The sequence below is a fragment of the Netta rufina genome (assembly GCF_964035555.1).
Source record: "Netta rufina genome assembly, chromosome: 15".
Classification (NCBI taxonomy): domain Eukaryota; kingdom Metazoa; phylum Chordata; class Aves; order Anseriformes; family Anatidae; genus Netta; species Netta rufina.
Window position 1 is genome coordinate 10,168,571 of NC_140138.1, and position 16,111 is coordinate 10,184,681.

At 41.0% G+C, this 16,111-nt stretch overlaps 2 protein-coding genes across 2 annotated transcripts; one reads left to right on the forward strand and one right to left on the reverse strand.

The window, feature by feature from the left end:
• Window positions 1-1,870: 1,870 nt before the first annotated feature.
• LOC311214998 (acyl-coenzyme A synthetase ACSM4, mitochondrial-like) lies at window positions 1,871-11,513 on the forward strand (the record flags this gene model as incomplete). The annotated part of the gene is made up of 13 exons (XM_084295906.1): window positions 1,871-2,071; window positions 2,505-2,715; window positions 3,227-3,434; window positions 5,322-5,465; window positions 5,918-6,074; window positions 7,725-7,804; window positions 8,178-8,301; window positions 8,701-8,781; window positions 8,978-9,079; window positions 10,067-10,194; window positions 10,285-10,384; window positions 10,962-11,081; window positions 11,427-11,513. 13 exons carry the CDS (start codon window positions 1,871-1,873, stop codon window positions 11,511-11,513), a joined length of 1,743 nt encoding a protein of 580 aa, XP_084152032.1.
• Window positions 11,514-12,342: 829 nt separating this feature from the next.
• THUMPD1 (THUMP domain 1 NAT10 acetyltransferase adaptor) lies at window positions 12,343-16,048 on the reverse strand. Its single transcript, XM_084295907.1, has 4 exons — window positions 15,749-16,048; window positions 15,322-15,502; window positions 14,724-14,972; window positions 12,343-14,091 (listed from the first exon to the last, which is right to left on the reverse strand). The coding sequence occupies exons 1-4, from the start codon at window positions 15,959-15,961 to the stop codon at window positions 13,766-13,768; spliced, it is 969 nt and encodes a 322-aa protein (XP_084152033.1). The 5' UTR covers window positions 15,962-16,048; the 3' UTR covers window positions 12,343-13,765.
• Window positions 16,049-16,111: the final 63 nt, after the last annotated feature.

Sequence of the window (16,111 nt, forward strand, 5' to 3'; positions counted from 1 at the left end):
AAAGATAAGAAGCAATATGTTATAAGCAGAGTAAAATAATATTAAAAAGAAAAAGCCTCTGTCTATTTTAGCCTTTGAGATTGAATGTACCGTGAGCACCATGTTCCCATACATACCGCTCTAATTGGCTTCACTCTTTTGCAAAGTATCAGTGTGAAACATAACAATGAATTTTATTTTGTGAAACCAAGTTCATCTGTGTATGTTTAGGGATAAATTCAAACGTAGCAAAAACATTATTCTGGTAAGCAAATCAATAAGAGAATGTGAAAAACCACCTTTGAGTTATTCGTGATGCTGTGCTATCTGGCTAATATATTAAGGCAAATGCCATTGGGGGGATTGCAGTCTTCTGTTTGGACAAAAGGAAAGGAGGGCAAACAATGCTATGTGAAACATACTTCCGCTTTGTGGTTTTTGCTTTTGAAAAAAAAAAAAAAAAAAGCAACAATGTGTATGCTTATTGCCTCTCTTCCATATTGGCTAAATGCATAGACTCCATCACAGCTCCCTTGCCTTGCCCCTCTTTGCTGGTGATTACTCTGGGCTTTGAAAAGTTGTGCATGATCATTATGTCCTGAATTCCAAGGCCAATACCAGAGACAGATGATGGCAGCCATCCTGTAACCAAATCCATGTTTGCAATTGGTAGCCTCGTATAGGTAGGTAAGACTCCTGTGGTGCCTAAAACATGGGAATATTGGATCCAAACCCTGACAATTGGAGAGCTGGATTGAGGACCTGAAGCCACAGTAAGTCTCATAGATGGGAGCAGGGAACAGGGATGAGAGGATAAGAGCTATAAAAAGACCCGATTGGTCTTTTGGTTAACTGCAAGGAGGTCATTGTGGATCTCTGGAATACTTTTGTTTGGTGGTATAAACAAAGAAATTCCTGAGATGATTTGGAAGAGGTCTGTGTTGCTACTGGCATCACAAGAGCAAGAGGTTTTGCTACTGTTGAGGTTTTTAAACAGGAGCAATAGCTTTATAGATGGGCTATGGAAATATCTGAAGATATGCAGAAAGATGGCAGAGCACCCTGGACCAGATTCATTGGCGTCTTTCTCATTCTTTCAGTTGAATGAGGTGGGAACTCCCTGGGCTCATTGCAGGGTGCTCTGCTAACTCTTTCCATGCCCATACAGAGAAGCTGTGCCTAGTCTGAGGTGTCCCTGCTGGCACCTGCTCTTGGCCTCCCTGCAGTGCTGATCCATAGTAAGCATCAGGAGCAGTGACCAGCTTCAGTCTCTTACTCTGTCATGCACGTTTTGTCCAAACAACAAATAATCTAACCCCTAAACCTCTCTAGGACTGAGTTCAGCAGCCAGTTTAGTGGGGTGATAGAAAGGGTTCACAGGGTTCATCCTTTCTAATTGTGGGCTGAATCCTGGCTTCTGCTATCCAGTGTTTGGTGGATTTTTTTTGGTTGTTGTTTTTGTTTTGTTTTGTTTTTGACAGAAATAGCTGCAGTAGTGCCCGTCCAAACAACACACTCTTCACATGCAACACACCAAAAACTCTGAGGAGGTGTGTCCATAGTTTCAAGTCCATCCTTTGGTTGGACAGCATGGGAATTGTCATCTCAAGGGGGAATTCTATGAGAAGCCTGTGGACAGCTTTAAAACCTTAAAAGGGTTATTGGAACTCTATCTTAACCATAAGGAGAGGTGGGATAAAATGTCATGAAGAGATGGACTTTACTGCTCTGTATACATCTGATCCATTGGGAGCCAGCAGCTCAGCTGGAAATGTGTACATCATAATGCTATTACTGATTTTTCTGTCTCTTTTAGAAGGGAAATAATCATTAAAAAAAAACAGCTCTGATGGTTATCCTCTCCAAAAGCCCACATATATCTGGTTTTGCCATGAAGATTTTACTTGAAATTCAATTGTTGCGGTCTCCATGGAGCATCCAGACGTTCTACAGATTATTTCACCAATGCCGTAAGACTTTTGCACCTTTGAATCTCTCAGATTATGAAGCCATCGGTCGTTGTGAACAGGAAGTGCCTGAATACTTTAATTTTGCAAGTGATGTGCTGGACAAGTGGTCTCAAATAGAAAAGGTAGTATTTCCGACCCTGCGGATTCAGTATTTTAAATGAAACTGTGCCTCCATCCCCAAAATTCATGTCTAAAACTGTCACAGACTTCAATTTCCTTCCCTTTTTCCATTTTAATGTCTTACTATGCAGAGCAAGAACAAGCAATTTGTTTCAGCATCAAAGGGGACATGGTGCTTTGTGTGTATGACAAAGTGCCAGTTTTGTAAAAGCCTCCAAGTAATTTATGAGCATTGCAAATCAGCTAAATATACACACAAACTTTCATGTGCCTTGAAAAAGGGTTCTTTTAAACAGTAACTCAACACATGCTTAAGATCCTTGCCCTGTCCTAGAATATATAATGTTGTTGAATTGCACTGCCTGAAGCATCCCAGAAGAACTACAGGAGTCTTGGAGGTAACCAGCATGTCACTTGTTCTTACATTGTCTCTAGGAACGAAAGGAACCATCAAACCCAGCTCTGTGGTGGATAAATGGAAAAGGAGGTGAAAGGAAATGGAGCTTTGAAGAGCTGGGCTTCGAGTCACGAAAAGTGGCCAATGTGCTCTCTGGCCCATGTGGTCTGCAAAGAGGAGACCGAATTATAGTGATTCTACCCCGAATCCCAGAGTGGTGGCTGCTGAATACGGCTTGTATGCGAACAGGTGAGTGGTATTGTTCCTGATGGTCTGTGGACTGCTTGTTACCTTCTGTGTCAATAACAATTAATTTAACAGTTACATTTCTTACCTGATTTTGTAGGTTGCATATTTGACAATCAAAGGTGTTGACAGGGGTAGTGTCTTAAGACTGGTGGAATTACCTTCATTAGTTTTCTTTCACTTTTTGTGGCTTGTGATGATTTAGAAATCAATTTGATTTAATTTCAACAGATTTACGGTAAAGCTGCTAGCATTAACTGCCCTGTAGTTATACCTTCTACTTACATTGTGCCTGGAGTGAAGGGTCTCTTAGAAACAGAAGCTATTTTGTGCTTTAGATCTGCACATCTGTATTCAAGTGGAAAGAGAGTTCAAGGATGTGTGACTTGTTTAACCCTCATCTCATTTCTGGATTGCACGGTGCTGATATTCAACAAATCAGAAGAAGCTATGAAGTGACCAGGGCTGAAAGTGAAAAATAGCCAATAAGTTTCCCATTTTATTGCATTTCCAGGTGTTGTCTTCATCCCAGGGACAACACAGCTGACAGCAAAAGACATTTGCTATAGATTGCTGGCTTCCAAGGCTAAGTGTATTGTTACAATTGATGCGCTTGCTCCTGCGGTGGACTCAGTTGCATCCCAGTGCCAGTTTCTGAAAACAAAGCTAATTGTATCTGAAAGCAGAAGAGCTGAGTGGCTTAACTTCAGTGATTTGCTCAAGTAAGTGCTTTCTGCCTCAGCTCTAACATTGTTACCTCAAATGGAAGTTTTCTCATTGTTTAAACACATACCCGTGTCTTGTTAATGAACTAATACCTTTGAGAGGGTGGAGAGAAGGCAATTTAGTCAGTGTTCGACAAAGAAATAGAATATTTGGGAATAGCCAAAATGATAAATAAATATATATGTGTGTGTGTATATATATAGAGAGAGAGAGTCTTAGGACATCTAGGTTTGATTCATATGACTATGAAATAATATGGAAAAATAATATAGGAAAATAGACAGGAAAGTCTTTCACTGACAGCTGTGGGCTATTTGCCCTCTAAAGCTCAAAGAAAAATATCCTATACAAATTACTCCAATTCATATTCCTAAAACCTGATGATGATAAGACTTATGTGAATAGCATTTCACTATGAAAAGCTAGAAGAGCACACTGCAAAATGATCCTAATGCATTTAGAAATCCACCTGATTCACTACTGAAATGCAGCTGCCTAAGTGGCACCCAACAGACAGCTTTTCACTGCAGTGCACAGGACTGTGCAAGGAGTGGTGAAGCACCATAGGGTAGGGAAGCAAAATACCCTGCTGCAATGTGCTCAGGGTCCTACGTGTGATTTTTACAAACTGACATTTTGTTAAAAGCATCTGTGTAGCTAAAAACATTCTTTCATGGTAGAATACAAGCTCTCTAGTCACTTTGAGAGCTTTGTAAGATGTTCCATGCGCTCTTACAACCATTGAAGTCTGAACTAGCATTACCAGTTGTCACTGTATTTACTTCAATTACCACCTCAGTACTGGTTAACTGGACAACAAAGAAAGCAGTAACACTGCATTCTTAAACCTCCTAGAGCTACTAAAGCATTGTCAAGTGGATTTGAAGCATCCTCTTGCATGCTGAGCTTAATAGTTCAGGGCTTAGGTCCATGGTAGTGGGTAAAATTGGTTTGAGAAAACCTGAATATTGTCTGGAACTGTGTCAGTCCTACAGAGTCTGCCACTGGCGGTCAGGCAGGTAGGCTGTCTGGTTTCCCCAGATGGCTGCCTTGCAAAGTGCTGGCTGTCTGGCTCTGGGGGTGCTTGGCTGTCAGGCTCCCAGTCTTCTCAGACTGCTGGGCTGCTGTCCTGCTGGGCTTGCTGTCTCGCCAGATCGCTGGCAGCCTGCCTACCTAGTGGGGTAGCTGCCCAGCCTCCTAGCACCATGTCCTCAGCTGCCTTAGCCAGTTGCTTAGCTGGCCAGGGAGCTGTGGAGCTTGTCAGTGAGGTTACCTGCCAGCCAGCACGGAGAGACAGCAGGCCTAGGAAGACAGACATCCTGAGCCCAATCTCACAGTGGGGGCCAGGCATGGGCAATGTTTCTGTGCCAAGCAAAACCTTTTCAAACATCAATCCTGGCACAGAAGAAGTGGTTTTGTTTTCTCATCCCATTACGGGATGAGAAATATCTCCCTATCATGTGCCAGACTGCCAGGAATTTGTGTATCCCCATGCTTCCCCAGGATAATTAACTGGTGGGACCATCCACCACCTGAAATGGTGGGTCTGCCCTCAGCTAATTACATTAAGGCTGGAAGACATGCTTTCTGGAGGGTACTTTGGTCAAACACAAGATACTGGGTCTTCTGGTGGTTGTGGGAGGTGAAGGAAAGTGTGAGCCAGTTGGGGGTATAACTGTGGAGAAGAGGTACGCAGAGAATAGTTAAAGTTAAAGACCAAGATCAATGACACCGATACAGAACTAGCAGTGCAAGAGTGAAGGAATCTCAGTAGTTTCTTAGCACTAACATCTCACTATATAGACAATCCTGCACAAAGAAGCCAAGCTAAATTAGCTGAATAACATCACTCACTGTTTCATATAATGTTTCCTTCTTTCAAGGGCCGCTCCTGCTGTCCATAACTGCGTGAAGACAAGAAGTCAGGATCCAATGACAATCTATTTTACTAGTGGCACCACAGGCTTCCCCAAAATGGTTGAACATTCCTATGGAAGCTTTGGTCTGGGTTTTTTTATCTGTGGAAGGTGAAGTATTCTGTTAATTGTGCTTTTACAGTTCTGACATACAAAGCATACAGAAGAATTTTTGTATATGATAAAGCTATGGTAGATGATGAGGCTCCCACATACAGTGCGTGTCATTTCTTGTGGTCTCCTCAGCTGAATTGTACCCAAGAAGCAAGGATCTTGTTTGACATGGTATAAAGCACCATTTTAGAAACTGCTTGCCATTTAATCCGTGCAAAATAACATATTTCAAAAAATTAGTTAGGATACAATTTATTTTTCTTTATGTTTACCACCAATGTAAAGGATAGATAAAAAGCATTTATTTGAGCTCTTGAGTTTTGGATCAAATTTACCATGCCTTTTTAAGACCAAAAAAAAAACAAACAAAAAACCAACACACAAAACCGCTCACATTTTTAATTTCCACTTGCATGCATCCTTATATTGGTCATCTTTGTCTTTAACAGATACTGGATGAATTTGACTCCCTCAGACGTCGTGTGGAGCATGTCAGACACTGGCTGGATAAAGGCAGCTATTGGGAATGTTTTTGGTCCGTGGTTCCAGGGTACATGTGCTTTTGTACATGCCATGCCACAGTTTGATCCAAAAGTAATCTTAAATGTAAGGACACCATGCTTACAATGAGTAGTTACTCATATTTCATGTTGTTTTCCAGGCAGGACACAAAACTAAGCCTCTTAGGTTGATGGGATTAGCTGTTTTAAGTTGGCATAACCACAAGGTGATTGTGCTTTGAATAGGAATATAATACAGGAAGGATTTTGCAGCATGATTTTTTTGGGCATAGGATATTACCAGCTGCTTCTGATCAGCAGGAGTTACTGGTATTACTTAAACCTCTCCCCTCCTGTATTTCACTGTTGAAATGATAAATGAGCTGAATTACATGTAAATTAATACTTTAATTAAAATGCTGTGACCCTTAAGAAAGACAAGTCAGCACTGGAAAACAATGGAGTAGTGAGATGGGCTTGTTCCTAAATCAAATTATTTTCAAGCCTCTCAAGCTAATATGAGATTTACTCTTGCAACACAAAAAGGGGAGAGTGTTATTCCTAAATGGCTCAAAGCATGTATGTGGGAAAGTACACGTTCCTAACACCATGAGGTTTATTTGGGCATTTTAATCCCATTTCCTTTTTCAAAATGGTAGTTGTTAGTTTGATTTTAGTTTCTTTAAATAAATTTCTTGGCCTTGCTGACACCTGTTTGCAATGTGCATGGGATATCACATCTCTGCACAAAATGAAGTAGACGTTAAAGGCTGCTTTACCCATGGTGTGGCTGGAGTGACAACTGGTAAATGAGAGGTCTGCCCTTTGCTTTTGTTTATCACTACCTGTCCCCTGTCTCTGAGCAAACTTTCATTGCAGGCAGATGTGAGGTTTAAAAAATAAAAAGTGTGGCTTAGCTCTTCTACCTGAGTGATTGAGAATCATTTGCTGGTGTTATTGGAGAGAAATAAAGATGTGTCAGAAATCAGAGGTTCAGCTGAGATCTTTGCTTTTTCTAGCAAGGCACTAATGTCCTGTGTTCAGTGCCAGCCAAAGAAGGAATATATATGTTTGGCACTCTGAAAAAAAAAAAAAAAAAAAACTTTTAATACAACATTACTCTCAACCCAGCCTAAACGTAAAGAGGTTTGGCTCTGCACCTTGTACTGCATGGCAGGCACTTTGTCAGGACTGCTGAGGAATTGCAGCATGTCTGGAGCTTTGTGGCAGTTCTTTTCAGTGTGAGATCAAATCAAAGACTGACAAAGGCAAAATATTCAAAAGAAACCTCTCGTCTTAGGTGCCTCCATTTTGCAGTGCCTGACTTTATCCTAAGGTGAAATGCATGCTTTACTGAAATCCCTTTCAGAAATTATGTTGTACCTCTAGAGCCAGGTTTTCACACAAAAGTCAAAAGTCCTTTGTGCTTCAAGTGAGTATCAGGACAAACTAGGAACACCAGCAGTTTACCACAGTATATCACCTCTTCACCAGGTGTTTTAAGCACTCTAAGTATCTTATCTCAACACTGACAGTCACAGTTGTTTTTGGTTGGTTGGTTGGTTGGTTTTGTTTTGTTTTACTTTGTGGGTTTGACTTCTTTTTGCTTTGGCTTACAATGTTAAGTGAGGTTACAGTCAGGCTTTACAATTTGTGCCCTAATATGGAATAGAAATGAATCATTAGCAACAAGTTGTTGTTTTTTTTTCCCCCCAAAAAATATTGTTGAATTCTAATTTTCTTTTTAATTTGTCAGACCTTGTGCAGGTATCCAGTGACCACTCTGTGCAGCGCCCCAACTGTCTACCGCATGTTGGTACAGCATGACCTCACCAGGTACCTCATGTCTGTTAGCAAGTGACCATACCATGCCTGGGCAAGCTATTGCCTGCATCTTAATATTACTTTCTACTTAAACTCTCAGAGTGGTTGAAATTCTGTGTTGGAGGCAAGGACTGTCAGGAGGTGCAGCCTTTTCCTCAGTATTGCAGAGAGAGGTGACAAAACGTACCCTTTGACAACTCCAACCCAGAGCATGTTTTGCCCTGAGGCATTTGACAATAAATATACCTCTAGGCATTCTCTCAATCCCAGCTCTAAGAAAGTTCAGTCTGCCCTGAAGTCACAGGGTTGGACATACAGCTGTCTGGGAGAGCGGAATTTGTTCCTTTCTTTCCTCTGATATCAGCAATGTCCTCTGTCTATGAAGGTACACATTCAAGACACTGAAACACTGTTTGAGTGGAGGGGAACCAGTCAACCCAGAAGTGATGGAACAGTGGAAAAGCCAAACAGGACTGAATATCTATGAAGGCTACGGCCAAACAGAAATTGTACGTTCACCCTCATTTGTAAGGGGCTACAACTTAGCTATCACTCAAGACTCTCAGTGGACTAAGACATCTCATTCCTCCTGGCAAATATAGAACCTGGCTATATATATTAAGAAAGAGCGCTGACATTAGAATATGTAGCAGTTGCCTTCAGGAGGTTTTATTGTTTTACTTACAATTACAACTTGGTTATGATACTGCTTCTAAGATTACTTAAACTGTAAAATGTCATAGACTTTTTCTTGAAGACTCTCAGTGAAGTCCTCTAATGTTTTGGCTTACACAGATGGCAGATTTAGATCTTAAGCTAGCTCAGCAGTGGGCACAGTACAAGAGCAGGAGTAGCCTCAGCAATGACAGCGAAAAACATCTGGGCTGGTTGTTTGTTTTTTCCAACAGGGATTGATATGTGGAAATATGAAAGGAATGAAAATTAAGCCAGGTTCCTTGGGCAAGGCAGCTCCCCCCTACGATGTTCAGGTATGGTGATCTCCTTTTCTGTTTGCTGTTATCATAGGAAGTGAAAAATGGGAAAGCACAACATACAGTACAACTTTCAGTACCATATGGTGGTATTCGGGGCTGTGAGTGGTTGAGCTGTTGTGTTGATTAGTTTTAGAACATGGCGCTCTTAAAATGGGAAAACATAACTACCCATTTGCCTTTTCTGTTGCAGATTATAGATGAAAAAGGCAGTGTTCTGCCTCCTGGGAAAGAAGGAGACATTGCTATCAAAATTGATGCCAAGCGGCCATTCACTTTTTTCACTCAATACGTGGTAAGCCAACAGTGAATTTCCTGAGAGCCAGTTCAGGCCTGCAGCATGATATGCATTTATACCTACAGGAGGAGGTGCAGCACAAAAGGCTTGTGGCTCTTCTTAACTTAACAGTGCTGTGACTTCAGTGACTTTTTGACTCAGTGGCATGAGCTAAAGTATCGATGGCAGGAACATGCAACAGTTCAAACTTCAGCATAAGATGGTCACCCATGCCCTTCCCCAACATATCCCACCTTGACTACTGTAACAATATTAATCCAAAACAAGCTGCCAAACTGAAGCGCTCTCCTTCAAATTTAGTGGAGGGTGTACTCACCCCTAGTGCATTTCAAGGGAGCGCCTCTGCAGCATCTATGTTACTTTTTTGTGTAGAAACACTGGTCTTTTGCTTCTCCCACCATCTCTTCTTCATAATTACAGACAGCATAGAAGGCAAGAAGAGATTCTTAAAGTGTAGACCCAAATTATGCACAGATACTGAGTATATGTATTTGTTTCTCCCACCATTATTCTTTTAATCCAGAAAGGTATACAGCAATGGTGCTGCTGTATATATGGTTTTTTTCTTCAAACTTGGTCACTCAGACAGGCTGCAGGTATAAGCACCCCAAGGGAAAAGTAGCTTGATCAGGGCTAGATAGAGACAGTGATTTTCTGTTTCTCAAGTTCCATCTGAGATCCAGCTACTGTGATAGGGGCAGGGTAAAATATTCTTAATATTATAAAGTATTTATTTTTGGACTGAGCAAGGACTTCATGATATGAAACCTCCATTCTCTCCCCCTTTCTTCAACAGACCTACTGTGTGATCTTCACTTCTGTATGTGCCATTGTGATAAGTTTTCCCTTATGGAAAAAGCAAGCACAAGCTCTTAGAAAGAATGCAGTGAAAGGTATTATGGGTAGTGTCCAAAGTGGCAAAACTCATCTCTAAGCTTAAGGCTTCCCAATATTTCGAGTATTTAATTGTTGCTTGTTCAACAGGATGATCCAGTGAAAACCGCTTCAACAATCCGTGGGAACTTCTATATCACTGGAGACAGAGGGAGCATGGATGAGGATGGTTACATATGGTTTATGGGGAGATCTGATGATGTCATCATCTCCTCTGGGTTTGTAGATTTCATTTAAAGTGCCAAGAAATGTCTAAGAAATAACTATATGCTTTTCACCTAAGCATTTAATTAATTTCTCTCTCCTAGGTATCGTATTGGACCATTTGAAGTAGAGAGTGCCCTGATAGAGCACCCAGCTGTTGTAGAGTCAGCTGTGGTCAGCAGCCCAGACCCCATCAGAGGCGAGGTAATTAGTGATCACTCTTCGATTCATGAAATGTCTTCCGTCAGTTTACATTCAGTTGCCAGTGAATTCATAAGATCCTTAATATAGCTATCCCAACTTTTTCATCACTTTACTCAAAGGGAGTAAAGCAATAGTTTGTATATCCCATATTCCATGTATGGTTTTTTAGTGACAATATAATCATTAGTCTGTTAAAGAACATGACAATGAATATAAAAGTGACTCTGGTAGGAATTGCTGTACACTTTCACCTACTGCTGGGAGAATTATATTCCTTAATTTAACAATGTACATTTGCAGAAAAGGCCCCAGCATCTAAGATCTTTATAACAGTCTTTTGCAGAACTCTTACAAATTTGGAAGCAGATTTTGAAACTTGTGTTATGATATTTAGTACCTTTGTTACCATAAAGTAGAAACATTATTTAGTCAGAATTTTAAATTTGTTTACAGGACAGGTGTGAAACAGCAAGCTGATACTACAGGCAATACTCATTTATTCTCAATTAACTGCCTCATTTACTAGGTTGCTCTAGATTAATTAATGCTGTACTTTTGGTTTATTTTCCCTTTGTAGGTGGTAAAAGCTTTTGTGGTCTTGTCTCCTTCCTTTAAGACACATGATCAAAAGAAACTGGCCTGCGAATTGCAAGATCATGTAAAGAAAGTTACTGCTCCATACAAGTACCCCAGAAAGGCAAGTAAATAAGAGTGTATTAAAAAAATAAAATAAGAACTCCTGATCACCTTTTTAAAGTGGAGAGAGGCTAGAAACTGAAAAATTAGACTCAGTTCATAACATCCAATTTAGTAACAAACCAAAAAGCCCAAATATGTGGTATGCAAGAGAAACGACAAATACTATTTCCAGGAAGATTATGGAAAATAATAGACACTACAGAATCTGAAAAACAAACTGGAATTATTCTACAAGTTACCAAATTCTTATTTAAATTAAACAGAATGGAAACCTATGTTATTTTGAATCAAAAATCTATAAATGAAGTCTGCTTATTTTACTTTTTTCCCTCTTTTTAATCAGATTGAATTTGTCGAGCAGCTGCCAAAGACAATTACTGGGAAAATCAGACGGAGTGAACTGAGGAACAAAGAGTGGGGACAGATTTAGTTTTGATAAGCAATCTAAAAAAACTGTCCCCACTGATTCCACTTGTAATGGAGATTTTCTATTACAATTGTAAGCACCAATATAGGATTGTATTTCACTCACTAGGCAGTGAATGTGTACTAATGCACAAGGTTTAAGAAGTCCCAACTGTGTGGTCCTTAAACGTTTGCATTCTTGTTTAACAAAAATCATAGAATCAAACATACCGAGCAAAGCATGTACAAATGCAGCATCTTCCAGCTGCCTAACGCTTGTCAGAATTATGGCAGGAGTGATTACCATGTGAAGGAGCAGTCTGTTAATTCTCTGAGACCAGGTATCTTAACTCACAAGAAGTTTATTAATAAGGAAATCATAGTAGTAGCTGATAACGTACCCAGAAATGGCTATAGATCATGCACATATCCAAATTAAGCACCCTGTTTATATAAATCTCGAAAGCCTCCAGGTTCAGGAATTTGTGTGTAAAAATTACAAAAGAGAAAAGAAAAAAATGTCAGAAGTAAAAAAAAAAAAAAAAAAAAAAAAAGAAGCGGACATCCTAAGCCTGCAGCATAGGCACCTATATGTCAGATACAGGCTTGTAAGAGTGAGAGGCAGAAGAAAAAAAAAAAAAAAAAAACACTATTCATGGATCTATCTTTGTCCTTGGTAATAATATGAGTAGGCTGTCTTGAATCATGATCAACATGACCAACATCAGCCACCAATAAACATTCACAGTTGGCCTTTGTGTCTGGTCTCTAATGGTTCTTTCCTAGGTGTGACCTAGACAGTGCTGGTTTTAATCCACACACAAAAAGCTTTAAAACATAAAGGAAAACACTGATGCAGGTAAGAAAGCCTATTTTTAATAAATGGGTGGTAAGGGATACAGGACTAGGGAAAAAGTCCTCTTAATTTTCCAACTTCTAAAACAGTTTTGACAGAAGTGGAAAATACAAACTAAACAGTTTTGATTTGAACAAATCCTTTTCATTAAACCAAGACAAGTAACAAGACAGGCTTTTCCCATTAGCAACCCACAGGCTTTTATACTAGAAATGAAATACTAAAGCTAGACAGTTGTACTGGAAGCATACTCCAAATGCTAATGTAAAGCAGGTTATAGCTGTGGTTTTTGGTTGTTGGTTTTTGTTTGATTTTTTCCCCAGTCACTGTGATATCAAAAGAACTGCTTTAACAAACTGACAACAGAAAAACTGACATTACATTCAATATGAAACAAAATTAACTTTGTAAAGCTAAAACTGTATCAAAAATTAAATTTATTTCCCCTTATCCAATATGGTATCATGGAGAGCTTCTTTCATTAGAAATTTCCAAGCAGTTTTTAAATCCAAATTTTGAAACTTAAGAAAACAGTAAGAACAAAGATTTTTAAAACCCCCTCCCAGTATTCCCTCTCCCCCCACCCCAAAGATTATGTCTTTGGAAAGAGCAGCAAAAGTCTGTTTGCAAGAAAATACTGGAAAGGATTCTGTTCAGTGACCACATACAGCATTTGTTATAAGCCAGTAATTGCTGTATACACAGCTAATGTAAACACACATGTAGCTCTTGCTAAAGCCATCTGCAATGCCCGCACCATACTTCTACTGTTGTAGAACAGTCAAATCTATTATTCTAAATTCTCTCATAGTATTCAAGTATTTTGATCATAGCGGCTCTTCCAATACACTTTCAAGACTTTGCATGTCCTTGTAGAGGGATGTATATTTACAACCTTCCCTCATACAGGAAAGGATCAGGAGTTTTAGCTCATTCTGCTGTTCACATAGAAAAATATATCTGAGTTCTGCAGTCACACTAATAGTCAGATCACTTCCCTAGAAACTCTCTGCAAGCAACCGTCTTCTTTAGATCTCTTATTTCTGTCAATACTTCCTGACAGAGTTGATTCTGCACTGCCTTTCATTTCTGTAGTCATCAGATACAACAAAACAGGGTCAATATGTGTTGGGTTGGTGGCATTTATCTATGTATGCAAATACATCTGCCTTCTGTGCTAACAAAAAGCAATGCAGAACCAAGCTGTAGAAGAATGACAGCAAACTTCACCAGTGGTGAAGCACTCTCACATCTGCAGTATAAAGTCAGCTCCACCTGCAGTGAACATTAAAATTCTTACACATGTGGATTTTAAAAACAAGATTCCAAAACAAAACCCACTCTCCTCCTTAAAACACACTGACAGAACTCTAGGGCAACATTTTCAATAGGTTTCCATCGTGTTGATCTTTCTACATTTTCTACGCTGTCAGCGTATCATTTCCCTTGGACTCAGCTTGTATTTCACCTTCACTCTTATTCTCTTGTTTTACTTCTTCTGAGCTCTTTTCCTCCTCGGTTTCTGGTTTTACTACCGTCAAGTTCTGTTCTTCTGTCACGGTTGATGGGTTTTGTTGTGCATCTTCTTTGTTGCTCTTCACTACCTCTTGTAGATTGTATTTTCTGAATAGAACATAGTCTCTCACCACACTCAAGCAACAGACATTCTTTATTATTTCCACCACAATTGTATATTGTGGGTTGTTAAGATCAACTTTGTTTTCTGGATTGAGGCTGCCCACAATTCCTGTAAAGACAAGATATAGTTTTTAAAATGATGGAAAAATGGTTTCAGAGCATCAGCATACACTACTAAAAGGATAAAAATTAGAGAAGACAACATCCCCCCTAATTGTAACCAACTGCTATTTATTGCAGTTGTTTAAAATAGCAGAACAGAGCACAACTACTAGAGGATACTATCAGTAGGACTGCAGTAACTGGAAAATTAACCCATTGCAATTATCAAGAAACAAAATACCTGAGTAAGGCAGAGCTATTTTTTGAGTAGTATGTTCAATTGAATTAGCAATATCTTATTTCAATATAACATTCAAATTAACAATATAGCATTCAAAATGCCTGATAGCAGTCCTTTCAAAGTATGCGAAACTAACACAACAAAGGAAATTCAATACTGTATGCTATTCTGCTCATGATCTTTTAAGGCATCAACACTAACAAGGCACACTGATATCAAGCTGTATTCACAGTCATAGAGAAGTCTCTGTAATTCAACATATAGATTTTAAACAACAAATACGTATGCCCATTTAGACCACTTTTCTTTTAGTAGTCTGACTTATGCTATGCTGTTATCCACACAATTGTGGGCTGCTTCTAAACTTGTTTTTTGTTCTGTGTGAAATCAGTACATACCTGCCAATTCTTTAATTACTTCTTCCCTACTCATATGACTGTTATTACGAGCTTTGTAAACAATCTGAAAAGTACCCTTATTAGGGGCTTTAAACCAGGGCTCAAAAAATGTTTCTGTGTATTTTTTCATATCTTCCATAAAAGCCTTGCAAGTTCCAGAAATGGGCAGCATGCGCAGAATGACTCTTGTTTTCTTCTTTTTGGTGGCATGCATGTCCTTTAATATATGGTGTACCAGGTTCTCAGGTTCTAAAAGAAAAACAGCTAGGTATGAGAAACAAATTGGAGGCACTTTTTCCCTTCTTCCCCCCTTTTAATAATACGTCAGGAAAATGCATGCTTAGGTGCACTGTGGTCTGCCTCAAATCATTTTCTGAGGAGAACTGTTTTAATACACCAAAACTGGATGCCTTAGGATCACTTTGTCAAAGCAGACTCCTCGACTTCTAGCAATTCTGCTTATGACAGAATTCAATGGGAAGGCTAAAGGGAAGGAGAGACTCTCTATTTGTCTGGCATACACGAGCTCCTGGGCAGCCACACTGTGGCCTGTAACTGATGCTGTTCAGAGCAGCACCGTGCAGTGTCTGTGTCCCACCTATGCCCCGGGTCCTGATGAAGACCACGTTATTGGCACCACTCTCCACCGACTGGAACCGCCGCAGCTTCTGCTCCGTCGAGGTGCGGATCTGGTCAACCTCCTTCTTCAGGGCAGCCTCAACGTCATCTTCATCCTCTTCTTTCTCACTTCCAGAGAGCCGCTCCTCAGGATCTGAAAACTGTTCACACAAAGCACATCCCTACTTCAGTAAGTACAGGCCGAAAGCGCCAAAAACTTAAAACCCGCCAGGGGCCGCATCTCCAGGGGGCTACACAGGGCTTCACCTGTGGAAGCCAGCACCCCCGGGGGGCACTGCAGGGTGCAGTTAGGGACAGAAAGGCTGCACCGCTACCCCCCCAAGCAGGCCCTTACCACCACCAGGCCGTGGGGAAAGCCCGTCACGGCCGGGGCAGCCCGCACGCACCTGCTCGGGCCCGTAGAGCAGGTCCCCGTACTCGCCGAGCAGGCTGTAGGCCTCCCCCACGCACTTGCGCTCGTTCATGTTGCAGGTGATGAGGATGCCGCGCATGCCGGCCTCCAGCTGCCGCCCGCTGCCGCGGGGCCGCTTGGCTCTCGCCGCCGCGAAGTGCCCCTTGGGCCGCCGCTTCCGCGCTGCCACTGGCTCCGCCGTGGCCATGGGCTGGGACCGGGACCGGCACAGAGACCGACAGACAGACACACACACACACCGACACCGACACCGGCCCCGCCGCCGCCGCGCACCGCGATGGCGTCAGCGCCGCCCCGCCCGGGGCCCCACGCGGCGCCGCCTCACGGCCGAGCCCCG

What these genes read in the sequence shown, in the direction of transcription:
- THUMPD1 (XM_084295907.1), bottom strand. Translation starts at nt 15,961, where the DNA reads ATGGCCACGGCGGAGCCAGTGGCAGCGCGGAAGCGGCGGCCCAAGGGG. An exon ending in TGCTCTACGGGCCCGAGCAG is followed by an intron (nt 15,503 to 15,748) that starts GTGCGTGCGGGC and finishes TTGTGTGAACAG; the next exon opens with TTTTCAGATCCTGAGGAGCG. An exon ending in CATCAGGACCCGGGGCATAG is followed by an intron (nt 14,973 to 15,321) that starts GTGGGACACAGA and finishes TTTTTCTTTTAG; the next exon opens with AACCTGAGAACCTGGTACAC.